Genomic DNA, 19,429 nt, shown 5'->3' on the forward strand with positions numbered 1-19,429 from the left:
AAAACGGCCCTATATTGTGGTTTTAGGTATTTCTCATATTTACACTATGAATGTAGAACGCATGTGCTATGGGAATATTTTGCTCACTGTGTGTTTTCAAATTGTGTGTCTAACTGTGAAAATAGGCTATACATTAGACATTTTAAATCAGGGTTTTATCAATGTGATTCTTAAAAGAATTGGTTATAAAGTTGGATGTTAAAGTTCAAAGTCTGAAGTTGTTAAGCATACTATATGATGTGAACACTCTTCCGATTGGCACTTTTGTGTTCCAGTTTTTCAATAATTTACTTCCCTCTTCTTTTAACAGTTTTATTTAACCAGGTCACAGATCCATAGTCATCAGACCAGATCTGTAGATCATCACCGTCAGTTTTACAGAACAAATCTTGGCCAGACACTGTTACTCTCCGTATACACTCATCTTTAGTTACTTTCAAAATATATCTTAAAATGTGACTGAACCATGCAGAAATAATAATAATAATAATAATAATAATAATAATAATAATAATAATAATAATAATAATAATAATAATAATAATAATAATAATAATAATAGTAATAATAATAATATTTGGGCTTAACGCTCCAAAAAAGTGAGTCGAGTCAAAGAACATTGCACAATTTTTAGTGAAAATAAATAATTTTGGGGAAAATGAAAAAATAAAAAGGTATAGTTATTGGTAAAATTATATTCCATCTGGCCTTGTTGGGAAACATGTCGAACAGTTTCATCTGCAGCAGGGCATTGTAGTTATCATATTCGTTTTTTTTTTTGCATTTGGGTAGACTCAGTAAGTACATTATTAATATTTCTGGGAAAGGCATTAGGGAGGTAGCCACACACCATCATGATTCTAGATATGAATAGGGGAATGCACCAGAGAATGTCATTTGGTTTAATCAACAACTGGTTCCTTAACAATGCTGAATCCTGAGGAAAAATAAAGCTCACAAATGATATGCTGTGTTATGTTGTTGAGATAAGAAATTCTTGGATTCATGCTGTTTTTAGAGATAGTTTAGAAACTTTAGAATGTTCTCCAGTGTGATTGATTGTAACTTAGCTGCTGCAGGAATTTGTATCTAACTGGATCTTTGGGAAACAAGTATCGAGGGAATGTGAGTGACCCCCTGAAAAATAAGAAGTTTGAACGTTAAAAAAAAACAAAAAAACAAAAAAAAAACACTGCGCTTATTACATCTCCATGTAGCACTTACATGTGGCACCTTGTAGTTTGGTTTATTTGAAGCTATAGTACTTGCGGGATTCTTGTTGTTCTGAGTTTATACCTTCATGGTTGAATGCACTTAATGGAAGTCGCTTTGGATAGAAGCGTCAGCTAAATAAAAAGTAATGTAATATAATGTAACGTAACATTTGGAATAAAGAAGATTGCAAGAGAAAGTCCTGTGAGAATGTTTGTAGACTGTTGTTTTTCCTGTGATTGATCTAACCCGAGGAACAAAGGGTCTTTGCATTATGAATGCGGCCTAAACAAAAGCAGCTGTACAAGAACCTTGTCTAAAAATACAGTCTAGAATTGGAAATTCTAATCCGAGAACACTCTTAATGTCATCCTTTAGTATGTAACATATGTCAAATCTGTATTGCTCATTACGCCGTGGAACACAGCCACATTGTGACACATACTGAACCGTATCAGGATAAAGACACATTTCAACCAGTCCAAAATCTGAATAGATAACAAGAACAACTCCAGAGAATGTTCCGTTTTGTAAATGGTATATTTCATCCCATCAGTGATCGTAGGAGTAAACAGTATCTCTTAAACATTAGTGCACGTTCATGTTCCTCCTTTTTGGATGGGATGGGATAAGGCACGACTGTGGGTGAATGAATAGAACCTGGATCCCTGTAAAGTTGAACAGTTTAATACGTTGCTGATGACTCACTTTTGTTGCATTGGCCTTTAACACAAGTTGAGACTTTGACACTCCTAACTTTTTTTTCATGTATCTTATATGTTATTTTGTATTGTATCTTGTACAGCACTTTGGTCAACTGATGTTGTTCTTAAATGTGCTATAGAATTTTTTTTGACTTTGACTACAGGTTTCATAGGTGGGTGAGCCAGACAACAGTGCCAGGACTGACTCATTTTAGAACCAACATTAGACAGTTACAATGCAATCTGCATGCTGACACACATCTTAGTCACACACAGCACTAAGCCCTGTGTGGTTATGACTACACATGAGAAATCTTGAGGGAGAGTTGTGAACCACACACACACGCTTCCATCTCCTGATTTTAGGAATTGCTATAACAACATTACTTGTAGGAGTTAACATGTGGACCTTTAGCATCTTCCGTTGAAAAAAAACGCTTTCAGCCCTGACCAGACTGTCTGACATGCTGTTTAACTTAACACTCGTATGTATACCAGCAGTACTAATATTTGTGACAAGAAGCACAGCCTTTTAAAAGCTCATGCGCAGAGCTCTGGAGTTCAGTTCCATCCATCTGGAAAGACTGACAGCAAGCTGTTCTAAAGTGGCTCCATTGAAAGCCACGGTTGACATGTTTCCTTTGGTGAAGCCCCTCCATTGTGATCACATGATGATAACCAGACCGCATCAAGCCAGCTGAGGGCAATCAAAAGACCTCATTCATTTGACACAACTGAAGACAGCAGGAGATATAAATTGGTCATCCTTGGTCATCCTTATTCATCAGTCCTTGTACAAATCTAACAAGTCAGCAACACTTTTCAATATTTCCACTGACCTCATCCACTTCCTGATAGAGAGAATCCCCGATTAGACAGATGTCATGGTCAAAACAGAGAAGCTCCAACCAAAGTGGCTGTTAACAACAAAATGAGGATGTGCAGGAGACTCAAGTTATTTCTTACCAGGCAGCCCTGGTAGGGCCAGTTTACCAAGCCTGGGAAAAGTGGAGTGTGTGAAAGCCTGACGTTCCTCATTGTTTGAGGGTGTCTTTATCGACCATTTAGTCAAGGGCTAGTTATAGATCTGGCCATGCTTGTCTTAAGCCCTATTCAAATACGGACATGGGTTCTTTCATACAGACATTTACTCACAAACAACCCATTGAGAACTCTTTATATGTAAAAAAAACACAAGGAAATAGAGCGATAAGAAGAGAAGGACTCCTAAAGCTAAAAAGGTGGAGGTTTTACCAGATCCGAAGCATGGACAGTTTTATCACTTATCCTCCGTACAACAAAGTCTCCACAAGATCTATGATTATGCTTACAGCAGTATCACTACTCACCACCTTAAGTAAATAATAAAGACAAATGAATAAGACTGCCTACTACAATCACCTACTAAGACATACAAATCAGTACGTACTGTTCGTTTGAATATCAACTGCTGGGCCTGGCATAAACACAGCGTTACAATGATTGGAAACACATCCGACAAGGGTAATCTACCTTATATATCTGCCTGGGTCTCTAATCCTTTCTTACATTTTGGAATGGGCCATTGTATTAGCCCTTTGGAGTCTGTCACATCATTGTTTACCTTTATTTTCTAGAATGCAAAAGTAATGGACTTAAGGGTATTAAGCCTACTGTTAAGGCTATATGCAACAGTTACCTTAACGTGAAAACCAATTGTCCTGCAGACTCAATGCAACGCATCTTAGGTTAAACACTACAAAAAATGACACTAACATTTTTGTAAGGAACAGACAATCAACAAACTGCAATAGAATGAAACTTTTCTACATTTTCCCCTTCCTTCATACAGAAGTCACATGACTACAGCTGATCAACTTCAGTGATATAGGAACAAGTGCTTTAGAATGAATGGAGTATTTCACATCTCCGGACTTCTTTATATGAAACTATCTGATATATTTTTTGAGGGTCACAGAAAACCTATTTAGTATCTGAATGTCTCAATGGTGGAATTGTTAACAACTCCTGAAAGGTTGCACATGTCAGACTGTTTTATATAAGGGTTCACGATCCAAATGGTTGGCAACCACTGGTTTTAATGTGTTGTATTTAGCAACTATGTATGAATAGTATTATATTTCCCTCTCAATTGTAGTGTAGTATAGCAGCAGTACATAGTAGCATGAAATGGACAGTAGAATAGAGTTGCAGTACCACCGACTTTCACTTCATTACAGTTCTTGAGTAAATCAACATCCCACCGCTGACCTATGGGTAATGTAGTTTTCAGAGCCATCCACCACCAAGCTGATGGCACTTTCATGAACATAGCATACTACTGTAACATCCAAGATAGCACTAGAAAAACTACTCGACACAGTTGGGCTCACATTCCACACAAAAATCTTTTTTCGTGTTATGCTATGAAGTTGTTAAAACATATTAAGGAGCTGTACGAGCTGCTGTTGTTATTTGAGCGATGCCGCAGCCAACTAGCTAGACGTATTGTCCAGGGAGGCCTCTGGAGTGCTGACTGAGGCCAGCCATCAGCTATAATGATGATGAGGACTTCTCTGTTGTTGCTTTGCTAATCTAATCTAATTCAACCAACACTGCATGTCGTTTACATGTCAGCTGGTCTTATCACTGACGTCAGCTCAACACATCTTGATCACGGAGGGCCGAGCTTGAGAAGAGGCTGATATTTTAATAGACCCACAAGACAACTCCCCCTCCTCCTTTCTCCACAGTGCCTTAACAAAAACATTCCACTGAGATAGACCCATAGGCTGACTCATAAATTTTACACAAAGTTCCCATCAGAGCTGAAGCGAGAGCAGCGGCTGTGTGCTTGTGCAAGGATCTAGGGCAAAAGCAGATTGAGTTTGAACATGTTTACTGTGGTCATTGGAGGAAAGGCCGAACATTTCTCCAGAGAAGGTTTTCAGAGGGTGTGTTAGGCAGCAGACCACCGTTAATGATCTGCTCTAGGCTTTATCCTGAGCTCAGGACCACACCACTGCTGATCCGTATGTGATGCAGGACTCAAAGATCCATCGGAAGTTCTTGCACTGTCCATACACACACACACACACATATATATATATATATACATATGTGTGTGTGTGTGTGTGTGTGTGTGTGTGTGTGTGTGTGTGTGTGTGTGTGTGTGTATATATATATATACACACACACACCAGCACTGTCCATATATATATATATACACATCAGCCAATCACATGGCAGCAACTCAATGCATTTATGCATGCAGACGTGAACAGGACAACTTATTGAAGCTCCAACCGAGCATGATAATGGGGAAGAAAGGGGTTTAAGTGACTTTGAACATGGCATGGTTGATGGTGCCAGACGGGCTGGTCTGAGTATTTCAGAAATACTGATCTACTGGGATTTTCATTCACAACCATCTCTAGGGTTTACAGAGAATGGTCCGAAAAAGGAAAATATCCAGTGAGCGGCAGTTGCGTGGACGAAAATGCCTTGTTGATGTCAGAGGTCAGAGGAGACTGGGCAGGCCAGTGCGCAATGATAGAAAGGCAACAGTAATAGTAGTAGGGTCAGAATTTGGCATAAACAACATGAAAGCATGGATCCATCCTGCCGTGCACCATCAACATTGCCACGTTCAAAGTCACTTAAATCCCATTTCTTCCCTATTCTGATGCTCGGTTTGAACTTCAGCATGTTGTCTTGACCACATCTACATGCCTAAATGCATTGAGTTGCTGCAATGTGATTGGCTGATTTGCCATTTGTTTTTACAAGCAATTGAACAGGTGTACCTAATAAAGTACACACACACACACACACACACACACCTGATTCCTGTAACAGTCCTCAGTCAACTAAATGTAAGCGCTCAGAGTAAAATACAGTAAATTGAAAGATTTGGTCACAAATCCTCAGCACGTAACAATATCACAACTGTCCTTTCTGAGTTGATTATATGTTCATACAATGAATAATACTATTTTTGTCTTTTAAAATCAGTTACTCTGAGCTACTCTCGTTAACCTGGTTGTCAGCAGTAAAAAGGATCTGTTTTTAGTTATATATTAAATCCAATAAAACCACAGTATACTGCCTGCCCCACACCAAACACCACACTGCTTAACCTAATGTAATATTCAGAAGTTTGATAGAAACATGGCTCCAAATGAAGGCTTATGTTAAGGTATAAGTGTGTGTAAATAAACAACTGTTTGGGATGCATTCACGATATCAACTGAATGAGGTGATAATGTATCATATTTAAAGACAAATCAATGTAGCGTCCAAGCAAACTATTTTATAAAAAGGCAAAAGCCCAAAACTTCCCTTCGGTGCCCACTTCAACAATAACTATTCAGGAAAAACCCTGCTCCATTTTCTCGGCTATAGTAGCAACAACATTATAAGACAATAAACTATTGTCAAAAAACAATCTTGACTGATTTCTATGGGCCTACAATCTTTAGTTTCTTAAATGACAATATGAAATGTCCTGAGCAGGAAAACCTATTTTAGGTGGACTGGGCTGTCTGATATGAAAGTCGGTATCTGAATTATGGTGCAGGGTACTGTACATTATGAATTCTATTTCATGATCTTGATAAAAGGTCAGAATTCTGGATAACTGAACTTGATGGTAAGTTATAACAACTCTCTTTTCTCTGGGTTTGACTGTGGGGTAACCTCACCAGAAAAACATATGGCTCAGTTTCATGAGATCATTTAATGCTTTACCTCCAACAAAAGTGTGCGTGTGTTGTGTGTTTGCGTGTGTGTCCGTGCGTGTGTGTCTGTGCGTATCTGCGTGCGTGTGTGTGTGCATGCGTGCGTTGCAGGGTCCCATCAGCAGGTATTTCCGCTATGTGAACCTGTTTAGAACAAGGCCGTCTGTGCTGAGCGGGTGGGGTGTGTGTGTTGAAGGTGAGAGTGCCACACCTCGCCCAGGCCACAGAGCTTTTGCCTGTTGATCACCTATAACACTCCCTCCAGAGCCTGACCATTTAACAGAGCCAGGGCTGAAAACACTCTGTTAGGATTTCCTGTTTCCTGGCCCCCTCACCCACTGACCATGTTTCTATAGAGGGGACTACATAAAGAAACTCTTTTTAAAAGTGGCAAAATGGATATTTATTCTTAGGGATTCCTGTCAGGAAAAAATATTGAAACTTGACTATATTATTAAAATAATAATTCAAAAGTTGTTTGTTCCTTTTGGGGATACCTCTAAACTTACACCCCTTACCAGTAACAATAATAATAATAATAATAATAATAATAATAATAATAATAATAATAATAATAATAATAATAATAATAATAATAATAATAATAATAATAATAATAATAATAATAATAATAATAATAACTACAAAATTCCCATCCAAAATTTTGAGTGTGGCCAAAACTTTGCACGGGAGTGAATGTGTGAACAATGCAATTCCTGCAGAAAAGCGTGTGAATGCTGGATGCTGAAAAGCTGACACTAAACTGGATTGTTGAAAGTAGTTGAATGATAAGAGAGTATAAAATACAGGAATGGGATTGAAAAGTTGAATGATGTTGCATGTAAAATAATTTGAATTCAATAAAAAAAAACAATGAATTAGGTTTGTATCTGAAAATATGAGTGAATGATTATTAAAAGGTAAACTGGATAGCTGAAAAGAAAGTTCCTATATTTATGAACAACATAAAACACCGAAAATCTCCTGAAAGAATTAACCTTAACAAATATATTTAAGGCATCTGATTCAAATATATAATTAATAAAACCCACATCACAATTAAACAGATTAAACTTCCTGATACATCCTCCTCCTATTAGAGGAGGATGACACTGACTGGTTGATCTTCACAAATAAAAAAGGAGCAGCTTCTCCAAGTGTATGTGTAGAGCCTGACTTGTGCACATGTGTGAGTTCATGCCAATTTCTAAAAGAAAAAAAAAGTTTTTCTGGTTAATATGAAAGACCACTGAGTTTATCTTTATTATACTTAATACTATTCTTAGTTTGTATATTTATTGTGTTAATCAACTAGTATGTTTTTCTATTCCTTCTATCAATTGTATTCGTATCATTGGATGTTGGATTACTGATTGATGGTTAGCCCTGAATTGTAAAAAATAAATTATAAAAAAGAGGAAATGAGAGGTTAATCATGTGATTTTGGTCAGTTCCATCCTCTCTACACACCCCCACATCTCCCTCCAGAGCTGACCTCATGGTGAGGTTAAGAGGGAAGTGGGAACACACTGCTGGCTGCTCACACACATGACCCAGTACAGGGACTCCCACAGTTATTCTTATCAGAGTTACAAGGCAATAAGGCTTCTCTGACTGTGTGATGACAACCAGATAGGTGTGGCTTATCCATCAGCTTTTCATAAATCACTCTCTGAAGTACAATGGCACCTTGTGATGAAGCAATCATTCAACATGAATTACTCAACAAATCATGGGAAAAACTTTTTTTTTTTTTTACCCATTCTATTTCTGGCACAGTGGTTTATCAACTTCTCTCAAAGCATCAGGAAAAGGGCTAAATGAGTGAACAACATGTGGATGTGTAGTGAACTATGGCCTTCAATGAGAAATCTAGACAGCTCTGTTGGAGCCAGCCAGGCACTGGGCTTGTCTTGGCTGCAGAGAGACTGTGTGACGCTGGCTGTGCAGCGCAAGGCCCACACACACACACACACACACACACACACACACACACACACACACACACACACACACACACACACACACACACACACACACACACACACACACACACACACACACACACACACACACACACACACACACACACACACACACACACACACACACACACACACACACACACACACACACACACACACACACACACACACACACACACACACACACACACACACACACACACACACACACACACACACACACACACACACACACACACACACACACACACACACACACACACACACACACACACACACACACACACACACACACACTTTTTTTTCATGCATTCCTCGGATTCCAGATGTGATACGTGTATGTTCGTCTAACTCCAAATTGGCTAACTCGCTAAGATTAAAAATAAAAGATGACCTAGCCTGGCCTGTGACATAGCTTTCTCTCTATTTCTTCCAGAGAAGTAGCCTCTAGTCAGCTGTATGTGTTTTAAAAACCTCATGAAGAAATCACAGTGAAGCCAATTGATCACAGAAAGGTCATTGGGTCTGCAGGATCGAAGGAAGGCCATTAGTTGAAATGGGATGAAGAACTTATTTCCCCATATGATTTTGCAAATTGAGAATTGTTAGTATGTAAAAGTTAGCCCCCCTCCCCCCCCAAAAAAAAAATCATCTTTGGGGCTCTGTTGAACCCCCAGTTCATCCCTCTGTGTATTGTACTATAATCCTGTTGCATTTACATTACCATAAGTTACATTGCAGACATGGCAACTTTGTAATATTTTGACCAGATGCTTTTCCCTCTACCTCAAACATACAGTAAACAAGGGACCTTTGGGGCCAACATTCTGCTACCAATATTGTCCAGGAAGTAAATCAACTATTTGGGATGGGACCCTGGTACTTTTTTTGCTACAAACCAAAATATATCCAAAGCATCATCATGGATTGATTGATGTTTTACCAATGTATAGTGTTCATTAATATCTCTTTGACCAAATATCTGAATTGAATCACATTTTTTCCTTTTGCATTTGAGAAGTTAGAACTTATTTTGCTTATTGAAAACAACAAGAGGAGTTCACAGGGAAGACGGCAGCTAAATGCTCAATTTTAGCAAGGCAACAAACAAACAATGACCATGGTGACATATAGCAGGTTCCATCGTTCACCAATTAGACACACAAAGTGCAACTGAAGCTGATTTTTATTGTAATTTGTTGTTCAGTGTATTTGGTCATAAACAACATAAAACTTCCTGTGAGTCAGAAGGACAAGAGGCAGGACCATTGCATTTGATATACATGGAAGGTTAGCATATCCAGTTCTCTCCTCAACACAATGCACTGTACCTTATCTGCTACAGTCAACTCTGCTCAATTCACTTCACTTACAGTATAAATGAACAAGTTTCAACAGGCCAAATAACAAGGGCAAACGCTCATTTAGAAGAGCTGGAGTTGATAAGGGTGAAGCAGCCTCTATCTCTTCAGGGTTATTTCACATCATTATTGTGTCTGCCAGTCACTGTCTATAGAAAGTGACAAAGCGTAACAATTTCCATAAAAGGGCTATATAATTCATATTTATGTACGTTACTAAAAAGAAGAACAAAGTCCAAAAGCTGATGAAAGTGAATGGACCTGACTGAGTTAATCAGCTGTGATTAAGTCAACAGACAGGGTGGGGCTGGTGGGTGTGGCTCCAACCTTTTCCCATATTAATCAAGCTACCCGTCAACTATTTCCACCTCATTAGACCACATTTACACTGAAACCTGAGCTGATTTTCAGTGTGGTTTTGAAGTGTGGTATAGCCCAACACAGCCAAAATGATTGATAGTTGATTGATTAGATTAATCAATTTAGTTTTACAATATAAACTTGTTCATTGCCTGACACATTCAGAAATTTCAATAAAAAAACAACATGTTGAGAGTTATGAGATTGTGAGAAGTTTGTAAACACACAACCTTTGTGTAGACAACACATATATTGACTAATCAAGATAATAATCGGTTGATAAAATATAAAAATAATAGTTATTTGCAGCTCTAATTATGATGATTGTCAATTAAAACATTCCAAACCTTCTCTATTGTTTTATTGTGGTGGGACTTCTTTTTTTTTTTTTTTTCAATTTTCTGACATTTTTACAGTTTCGTAAATAAAACAACAAAATTATAGGTAGATTGATAGATAACAACATGAATCATTAGTTGCAGAACTAAAAGCCAAACACACACCATGGCTACTAGAGAACACAACGTGTATATTAACTTATATTCAGACTTGACATATTGTAACAAATCTATACTTCCTGGAAACGAGCATGATACTTAAGTGATACTGTAGCATACAAGAAGAAACAGCTGGAATCAAAGCTCTAGCTACTGCATATATTATGTCAAGGGTGCACATGCTTTTCCTGAAGATTTGAGGACTTCAATGCAATGTATATGTTACAATTTACAGTTAGCCTTGGTTGATTTGTTCAAAGAGAGATTAGATATTTTTTTTAATAGTGCCAGTGGCCTACTTTGTGAAAAATAAAGAAGCTAAGCTTTTGGACAGGCGCACAGGGAAAAGTCACATTAACCGTGTTATAACGGGGACCAAACTGACAGAAGAGATGAATGAAACAAAAACAGACAGTATCCTAGTGTCTTCAAAGTGTTTTTAGGCGATTATCTGCAGGGTGGGGAGGGGATTGATCAGAATTCTGACCCCGTGTTCCAATCCCCTCTGCTTACATCCAGACAAAACTCGACTTTAATGCAACAGTAGCTCAATATTGATAACGCGGGCGATTACAGCAAGATACAAGTAACCTTTACTCTATTAAATAGACTAAAGGTTACTTGTAAAAGCGCCAGCAGTCACACTCACGGCATGGCAAACAAACAAAATAAAAAAATACTCCTTGGCATTTCCCTTAAATCACGTACAACCTTTCCCGTAGAGCGAAATTTCTGACAGTCAGTGATCACTGCGTAAAAACGCACACGTGCCAAAACAGCACGCACCAAACAAACGTCCATAAAACGCGCCTCTCACCTGTGATAATCTCCCGCTTGGCTTCATCCAGGTGACTGGAAATCACGTCCCCCATGGTGGATGAAACTCAAGAGTCCCCTATTGAGTCCACTGGTGTACAAAAGGGTCTTTAAGACAAACGTAGGAATTGAGTTGAGAGAGAGACGTTGACTCCAGTATTTGGCCCCCTCACCTCCTCTCCAACATAACCTGAACGGACTGAAGTTAATAGAAGAGACGTCGGTGATAAAAACCAGGGACAGGGAGGTATAGAGGGAAGGAGAAAAAGTTACTGCCAAGTAACAAACTGACGGCTATTTCCCAGCGAGACACACCCTCTTTAAAGTAACAGGAGAACTCCCACCGGCGGTGCGTTCAAATCACCTGGAGAAAAATGGCACACACGAGCTTCCGAAAAGAACATACTATCTCCGTAGCTAGAATTTAAGATATAGGCCTATTGTAATAATGAGTCTCTCACAAACTGGTCAAAACCATGTTCTTCTTCTTTTTTTTTGCTCTATGAATTATGTTTTCAGTTAACTGTGCAATGTGCTACTGTGCTGACCTAGGCTACTTTTTGTAGGCCTATTATAGCATAACCTAATCATTTCCTAACATGTATATTGGTTCTTATGTCCGACGCAATGGAATTTTATTGGTAAAGAAGAGTAATATTAAACATTTTAGCAGATGGACCATAAAAAATCTATTTAGGAGATGACTGGAACACGTAGCACACAAGGAAAACAACTGAATTAGAGAACCCATCTGTACAGTTATTTCCATGCGGTTTCAGTCAATCAAGGTTGGTGAGTTTTAGAAGACGCGCATCACAACCATCAGTTTTCTTTTTTTGCCCTGGAACCACAACTGCATGCAGTAATGTGGCGATGCTGCAGCTCCAACCCTACGTACTACTGTATTTTACAAGTAAGCTATTTCAAGTCAGTGCATTAATAAAAAATACAATTTAAAAACACCAGTGCATCGATACAGTTCTCAAAAGTTCCCAGCAAACGACAGACGTGTTGGCACATTATGTTCTGGTTCGTTCTCCTGGAGTCATTTATCAGACTTCTCCAGGAGGAATTTGCTAGCTGGGCCAATCCGCCTGCCTTTTATAATGTAGCTAGAGAAGACTGTGTTTCACATCAACACACACGTAGTAGCCTACGTGCGTATTTCATTAGAAAAAGAAACATGGTGGAAACTTAACATGCCATAGCCTATAGAAACAGCGTGGACACAAGTTTGTGATTAAGTTTGTCCTAATTTCTTTTCTCCTCCTCTCTCTTGAAGAGCTGCTGCTATTTACTTGTCCTCTGCTGCCCTCTCATGGACACAAAACACTACACTCGCTCGCTCGTAGCGCGCACTAGCTACTGCAAGCGCTCTTTGACGACGTCATACGCACGAGACACAAACAAACCTTCGCAGATAGCTAGCGTTTATAAAATGAGTATGATAGCTAGCATTAAATGTAGTCGCTCTCAACCATGACTGGCTATCTTATGAGGGTAACTGTAGCGTTTCGAGGGTGACAATGATTTCGGTCAGCTACATTCTGTTGTGTGGACAGTTCCTGTTGTTGTTGACGGTGATTCTGTTACAATGTCTGGACGGAATTCACTCTCAGAACTCCACCTCCACCACGGAGACTCCCAATGCGTCCACTGGCCCCGGGGCTACATCGCTCCCGTTCAGCGAGCAGCCTCCCCAGACGGTGAAATATGAAATACCGGCGGAAAGTACGAATAATAATACAGAGCCGTTTGAGTACAGACCCCCGTCACCAGTCGTCCTCTGCAGCTACCTGTGAGTTACACCGCTTTGTTGTCGTTAGCTTGTTAGCTCACCGAATGCTTTAGTGACTAGAATTATGTCAGGTCATTCTCACATATTACTTGGCTGTACATCAATAATACAGTAACAAAGGTAGCGCTGTTTGACCAACAGTTCTTAAAATATAACCGTGAAAACTAGGCCAAATAAAACGTGCCAGTCTTTCACTTCCTCGGTGTTTGAACATCTGTGAGCAGTTGTTGTGGACCTGCATTTTTGTTTAGGGCTAGTCTACTACTATACATTTTGTTCCTGCGTTGGCAACATGTAGTCTATGCCGAATTTGCTGTAAGGTAGAAATGATTATAAATATGCCTTAAATCAAGCTCTAACTGGTTTACATTAGTGCGAGTGGGTTTGGCGGACTGTGTATTAGTCAGCTTCACATCACATGTGTGGCTTTAATACATTCTTCACTGTCTGTCTGCCCCTCTAGACCGGAGGAGTTTATATACTGTCAGGACCCAGTGGATCATGCAGGCAACCTCAGTGCCTATCTGGAGATGGGCCATGGCTGTGTTGGGGTAAGTGTTGGTTAAACAAAAAACATATCATGCTATTAATTAATTGGCAATTCATTTATTTACTGCTTTTTTCCTTTCAGTGGGGTGGCCAGACTCAAAAAGACGTGAACCACACACCAGTTATTTGTACCGCACTGGGCGATATAGAGTGTGCCGGACCAAGAGAATTCCTCAGAGGAAACGTACCCTGTATCAAGTAAGACACAACACTATATATCTACTAACGCCAAAACATAGCGGCAACTTCATGAAGCATAGTGTTAATGAGTTGACTATTACAATGGAAATACAACTTTTCCTTGTCATTATAGACCATGCTTATGAAAAGGGGGAGTTATTATCAGTTTACTTTAGTAAAACAACTGTATTAGTATATGTGTGCATCTGGGACATGGGATGGTGTACTCCACTGATAAAGAATAAATGAATTGGCATGGTGCTGCAGACCTCGGCTTGAGCCTAAGAATCCACCCCGTTATGTGTCACCTTGATAGTCAACATAGTGCTGGATAGATGCTGGAGGAGTTATGTGGCATAGTCCAAGTTAGGCTACATGGTAGTGCCAGCGGAAAGGTCTTGAGCTCAATAATTCAGTGGGCTGTTTCTTCAGAAACAGTGTTTGTGTGAGAAATAGGCCTGGGGGGGTCGTACTCTCATTAGCAAAGGGAAAGTTGAAACTGATGTTGGCACTGGAGGAAAAGGCTGTAGAGTCACCAGAATCAATAGCTTGCTTTCTGTAGGGGGGCAGGATCCAATTCATTCCAGTTCAGCCATGAGGCTTTGAGATGGGGTTGGCCACAGAAAAAATGAGGAAGCAGACAGTTTGGAAATGGCACGCCCTTTGCGATTTGGTTGTGATAAAATTGTCAGAACATTGTAAATGTCTTAAGATTTGTGCACTGGTTTTAAAGCTAAAGTCTAGCCTGGAGCTGTTCCAATTCCAATGAGATATGATAGAGAAACCAATCAATCAGGTGTGATCCCTGTCTGTCACATATTTCTATGGACCATTAAAAATGTTTTGGGATACATTTCTTGATGAATTTGAGGGTCCTAAGGTTGATTCTATCCGTTCATTTGAATTTGTTCAAATGTATGGGGATTGAGACAGGAACTGATCCTGCTGCTGTAGTTGAAGGATCTCACCACTAGAGGACAATGTTTACAAATGTATAGAAGCTCCACTTTCCTCTTTTTGATTGCCATATTTTCACAGTACACCATGGCTGGGTTCCGAATAGCATACTCTTTCTTTTTTCTATTCTACATACTACATCTGACGATAAAAATAATCTATTTAGGATGCAGTAGGCATATAATTGGGACATACTTTTACTCATTTTTCTCATCATAACAACGCCTCTTGCTTTTATATCTGTCGCTTCCCTGTTCGTTTTGATATGGAGGCTCCGTCGATGTGACGTCCGGGTACTTCTAACCATCCTACATCTGGCCACAAGAATCCGGACATCCTAAATCTTTTTTTCTACCATACTAAATAGTAGAAAGTATGCGATTCGGAACGCAGGGTGTGTTTTCCTAGCATCTCTCTGCATTCACCAGCATATGAGGTTAATTTCTGTAGGAACTGCATAGAGATCAGACATTCAACAGCGTTTAAATGACATTTCTCATAACTTTTCTTTATTTGCACAACAGTTTTCTATATTTCATTCCAGCTGACTTGACATGTTTTTCTTGTTGCTTTTTTGTGTGTTTTTCACAGATATACGGGGCACTATTTCATCACCACGCTGCTGTACTCGTTCTTCCTGGGCTGTTTCGGGGTGGACCGTTTCTGCCTGGGCCACACGGGCACCGCGGTGGGCAAGCTGCTCACCCTGGGAGGCCTGGGCATCTGGTGGTTCGTGGACCTGATCCTGCTCATCACCGGAGGCCTCATGCCAAGCGACTACAGCAACTGGTGCACCTACTACTGACCCCAGGAACACGCATACATGGTAAATAGACTTGACTTATATAGCACTTTTTAGCTGATTTTCTCAGCCCCAAAGCGCTTTACATTTCTTACCACATTCACCCATTCATACAAACACTCATACTCCGATGGCAGTAGCTGCCATGCAAGGCGCTCTCTGAACCATCGGGAGCAATTTGGGGTTCAGTGTCTTGCCCAGGGACACTTCGACATGTGGCGGGTAGGCGGGGAATCGAACCTCCGACCCTGCACTCCAGAGGCGACCTCCCTACCCACTTTGCCACTGCCGCCCCAATCAGTCGCATGTTGAGAATTCCAGTGATGTGTTTGCAGCCTGCCCATGGTTCTGAATCTGTGTGCTGGCTTTTCCATAGGGGAGAGTGGAGTCCAGGGACCTCCGGAGGACCTCCCTACAAGGGTTCCCAGGGACTCCAGGACGGAAAACAAGCGATGATTTCATTTCATTCTAATTTCACATCCCCCCCCCCATTTTGAGAATGCATAAGAAATAACTTATTCTCCTCCATAAGCTTTCACCGGAGCAACCATGATAACAGTACCCGCTTTTTTTTGCTTTTTTTTTACTAAATTGTCAGCTTGTCACTTATCACACCCTGTAGTTCAGCTCATACGGTCCGGATCAAGGCAACTAGAGTGAGTGATGCATGGTTGGCATTTGGTTCTGCTTCACGTTGACACTTGGCTTGACTGACAGGTTGACAGTTTTCACTCACAAATGAAGGGGAAATCACTTGACAGATGTGTTACCATGGTTACCAACTGATTAGCATAAATCACTTCCTTGTGACAGTTGACACTCAGTCAAGATATTTTATAGTAGTCTGTCTGTCTTGTGCCTTTCATTCAGTGCATTTAGACTGTGTTAAAGCTGTCAATTGATCTGTGCTACACACATAACAACTGGACCACCTGAAGAGGATCTTAGTTAGTGTAAAAGCAAAGTAAACCAGAGGGTCTTGTTGATATGACACACATGGTCCAGTGTCAGTTAATGCTAGCAATATATATCACACAAGTCATAATCAGGAGCTCTTTGTGGCACCAGATACCATACAGAAGCTCAGTAAAGTACAGCAAGACTTACTGTCATTTTTCAACATTGTATTCCCCAACGTGGTCTCTAGTAGAAATACGACCCCAGTCTGACACCTAAATGTCAAGCCTGTCGTTCCATGCTTACAGCCCCTTGGTTTATTTGTACAAGGCATGAACCCTTCCCAGAGCTATACAAGTTAACCTATGATGGCTATTCACCAACAAATGAACTGAACTACAGGTGAAAGGCAACTTAAATCCTGCAACAAAAAAAAGCGCCACAAAATGTTCTTTAAGTAAAATAAAAAGTACAGCATCTCGGGATCTGTGGCCCCCAGTTCTGGAATTGTCTGTCATGTCATAGGAAGTTTGGAGATTGATGCATATCTGGTAACATTATAAAAAAAAATGCGATTTGAGTCTCGATGTTACATTGTAAGTCTACGTATCTGTAACTCCAGTACTATTCCTATCCCCATATCCTGTTCACACACACTGTAGGTTCACAAAGCCTATTGGTACACCAACAATAACTTGCATAATCTTGCATACTGTCTCAAGAATCTTCCATTCCAGTTAAACAGTGAGCAATGATCTTATAAGTATGTTTCATTTCCCCCCCCCCCCCCCCCAAGGCAAGATGGACAGTGTTCTCATAAGTCAACGTTGACAAGCTCATGATTTTAGTGCTTTTCAGTTTTTTGACTGAAATGTTTGGAAACATGCCAGGCAGTACATTCCTCTTTTTGGAGGGAGTCCTGACCAAGAGGCAGCAACAAGTTACATGCATACACATACACTCACAACATGGAAACAGAAATTAAAATTATAAAAAAAACAATTGGCAATTAAAATAATAAAAAAAACTGTTACAAGTGAATTCAAATTTAGAAGGAACATCTTCAAGTAAAGGAGGTGGTCTCAAGTGCTCTCAGCTTGGATTTAGCTTTCCCCTCAAAGAAGAAGAAAGAAAGAAAAGCCCTACTTTGCATTCAGGTGTGGAGACTTGACCTTGTTCAAATGTCTCAAAACTAAAACAAATGTTCCAAGTCTTCATTGACTTTCTCCGTGCGAGGCTAAGGTCTCACATTAAATATTCAAATCCCTTTGTTAAATCCCTCATCTTTACCTGAACGGAAGGTTTATGTGCTCGTTCATAGATGGATCAGGTTTCATTACTGAGTGATCCATAAAAACCCTTTTTGAGGTCGTAAAAAGTTGCAGAAGATGTGATCGTCAACGTGTCAACTCTTCTCATGCAGCAGCAAGAAGCGGCGATATATTTTCAGCAGGCTCAACATCTTTTTTTGAATGGGGAAAGCATTAAGACACGGCTTTACATGTGGCAATGTTCCACTTAATAGCCAGTGTGGTAATTTAATATGCTGTTTAACACACCTGTCGAATATATAGATAAAGAGTTTTTTTTCAAACATCCATACATCTTTGATTTAATCTGAATGTAATTATCCGCTCTATTTCCTTCTCAAATCTAAAGCCAGCTCTGCAGAATTGCTCTAAATCAGCATGTAATGATCCTTAAACATGCTGTGTGAATGCCTCCTTTAATATTCTGGCGTCTCTTGGCTTTGTATTATACTGTATATAATATTGATCTCCCAAACAGACACTTTCTATTGGGAAAGGGTTTTTATATTCTGTAACTTTAATCCACTCCATTTATTTATTAGCTATGAATGCTGTATGTGTTGAGTGAGAGAGAAAAAAGAAAATGTTCCAGGTAAATTTCCGCCTGGTCTTCTGTTGATTTGACAATGTTTCCTTTTCAAATGTTCTTTATTGGCTGGTTTCTCCTTAAAATAAAAAAGTGCTTAAAGCTGTACTATGTTACAATGCAACAGGAATGTGTGGTCTCTTTTTTTTAATGCTCTTGATATTTCTAAATAATTGTCTGAATAGTTCTCCAAAAGTGTTTTTGTTTTTTATGGTATGGAGGATTCAGTAAACCCAAGTTGTCAATCAATCAACTGTCTCTTTATCGTTTGTCAATCCACACGCATCTGTATCTACCTTAAAATAACTGAATAGATAGTCTTGACTATTAAAAAGGACCATAAGTCTGGTCAGAGCATTTCAGTGGTTTGAAGGAGAAGTTGATGGTACTTGCTCTACTCTGCTCCTGCTCTGATTCAAGGAAGTCAGAGCAAGGTTTACAAATGCAGGGTTTTGGCTCAAGGCTATGCTAGTGGCTGCTAGCATATCACACCCCAATATGTGCCAAGTTAAGGATAATCTATCTATACAATAAAAAATTATGCATTATTAAACAAAAGAACGATGCGTATGACCAGAGCCGGCCCGAGGCATAAGCGAACTAAGCGGTCGCTTAGGGCCCCCGACCGCCAGGGGGGCCCCCTCAAAAAAATAAAAAAAAATATTTTTTTATTTTTATTTATTTTTTAGTTTGTGTG

General features: G+C 39.6%; 2 protein-coding genes across 2 annotated transcripts in view; one reads left to right on the top strand and one right to left on the bottom strand.

Annotated features, from left to right (window-relative positions):
* The window catches only part of LOC307262077 (protein Niban 2-like), a 38,074-nt gene extending 26,171 nt beyond the window's left edge, over positions 1–11,903 (bottom strand). Inside the window, exon 1 of the mRNA XM_080042821.1 lies at positions 11,655–11,903. Within this exon, the coding sequence (XP_079898947.1) occupies positions 11,655–11,709 (55 nt within the window). The 5' untranslated portion in view covers positions 11,710–11,903. The remainder of the gene's footprint in view (positions 1–11,654) is intronic.
* A 1,153-nt stretch (positions 11,904–13,056) lies between these two features.
* Positions 13,057–18,876, top strand: tm2d2 (TM2 domain containing 2). The gene is made up of 5 exons (XM_080050204.1): positions 13,057–13,451; positions 13,915–14,002; positions 14,083–14,198; positions 15,729–15,963; positions 16,316–18,876. Exons 1-4 carry the CDS (start codon positions 13,180–13,182, stop codon positions 15,940–15,942), a joined length of 690 nt encoding a protein of 229 aa, XP_079906330.1. The 5' UTR covers positions 13,057–13,179; the 3' UTR covers positions 15,943–15,963; positions 16,316–18,876.
* Positions 18,877–19,429: the final 553 nt, after the last annotated feature.

The sequence above is a fragment of the Ammodytes marinus genome, assembly GCF_949987685.1.
Source record: "Ammodytes marinus genome assembly, chromosome: 2".
Classification (NCBI taxonomy): Eukaryota; Metazoa; Chordata; class Actinopteri; order Uranoscopiformes; family Ammodytidae; genus Ammodytes; species Ammodytes marinus.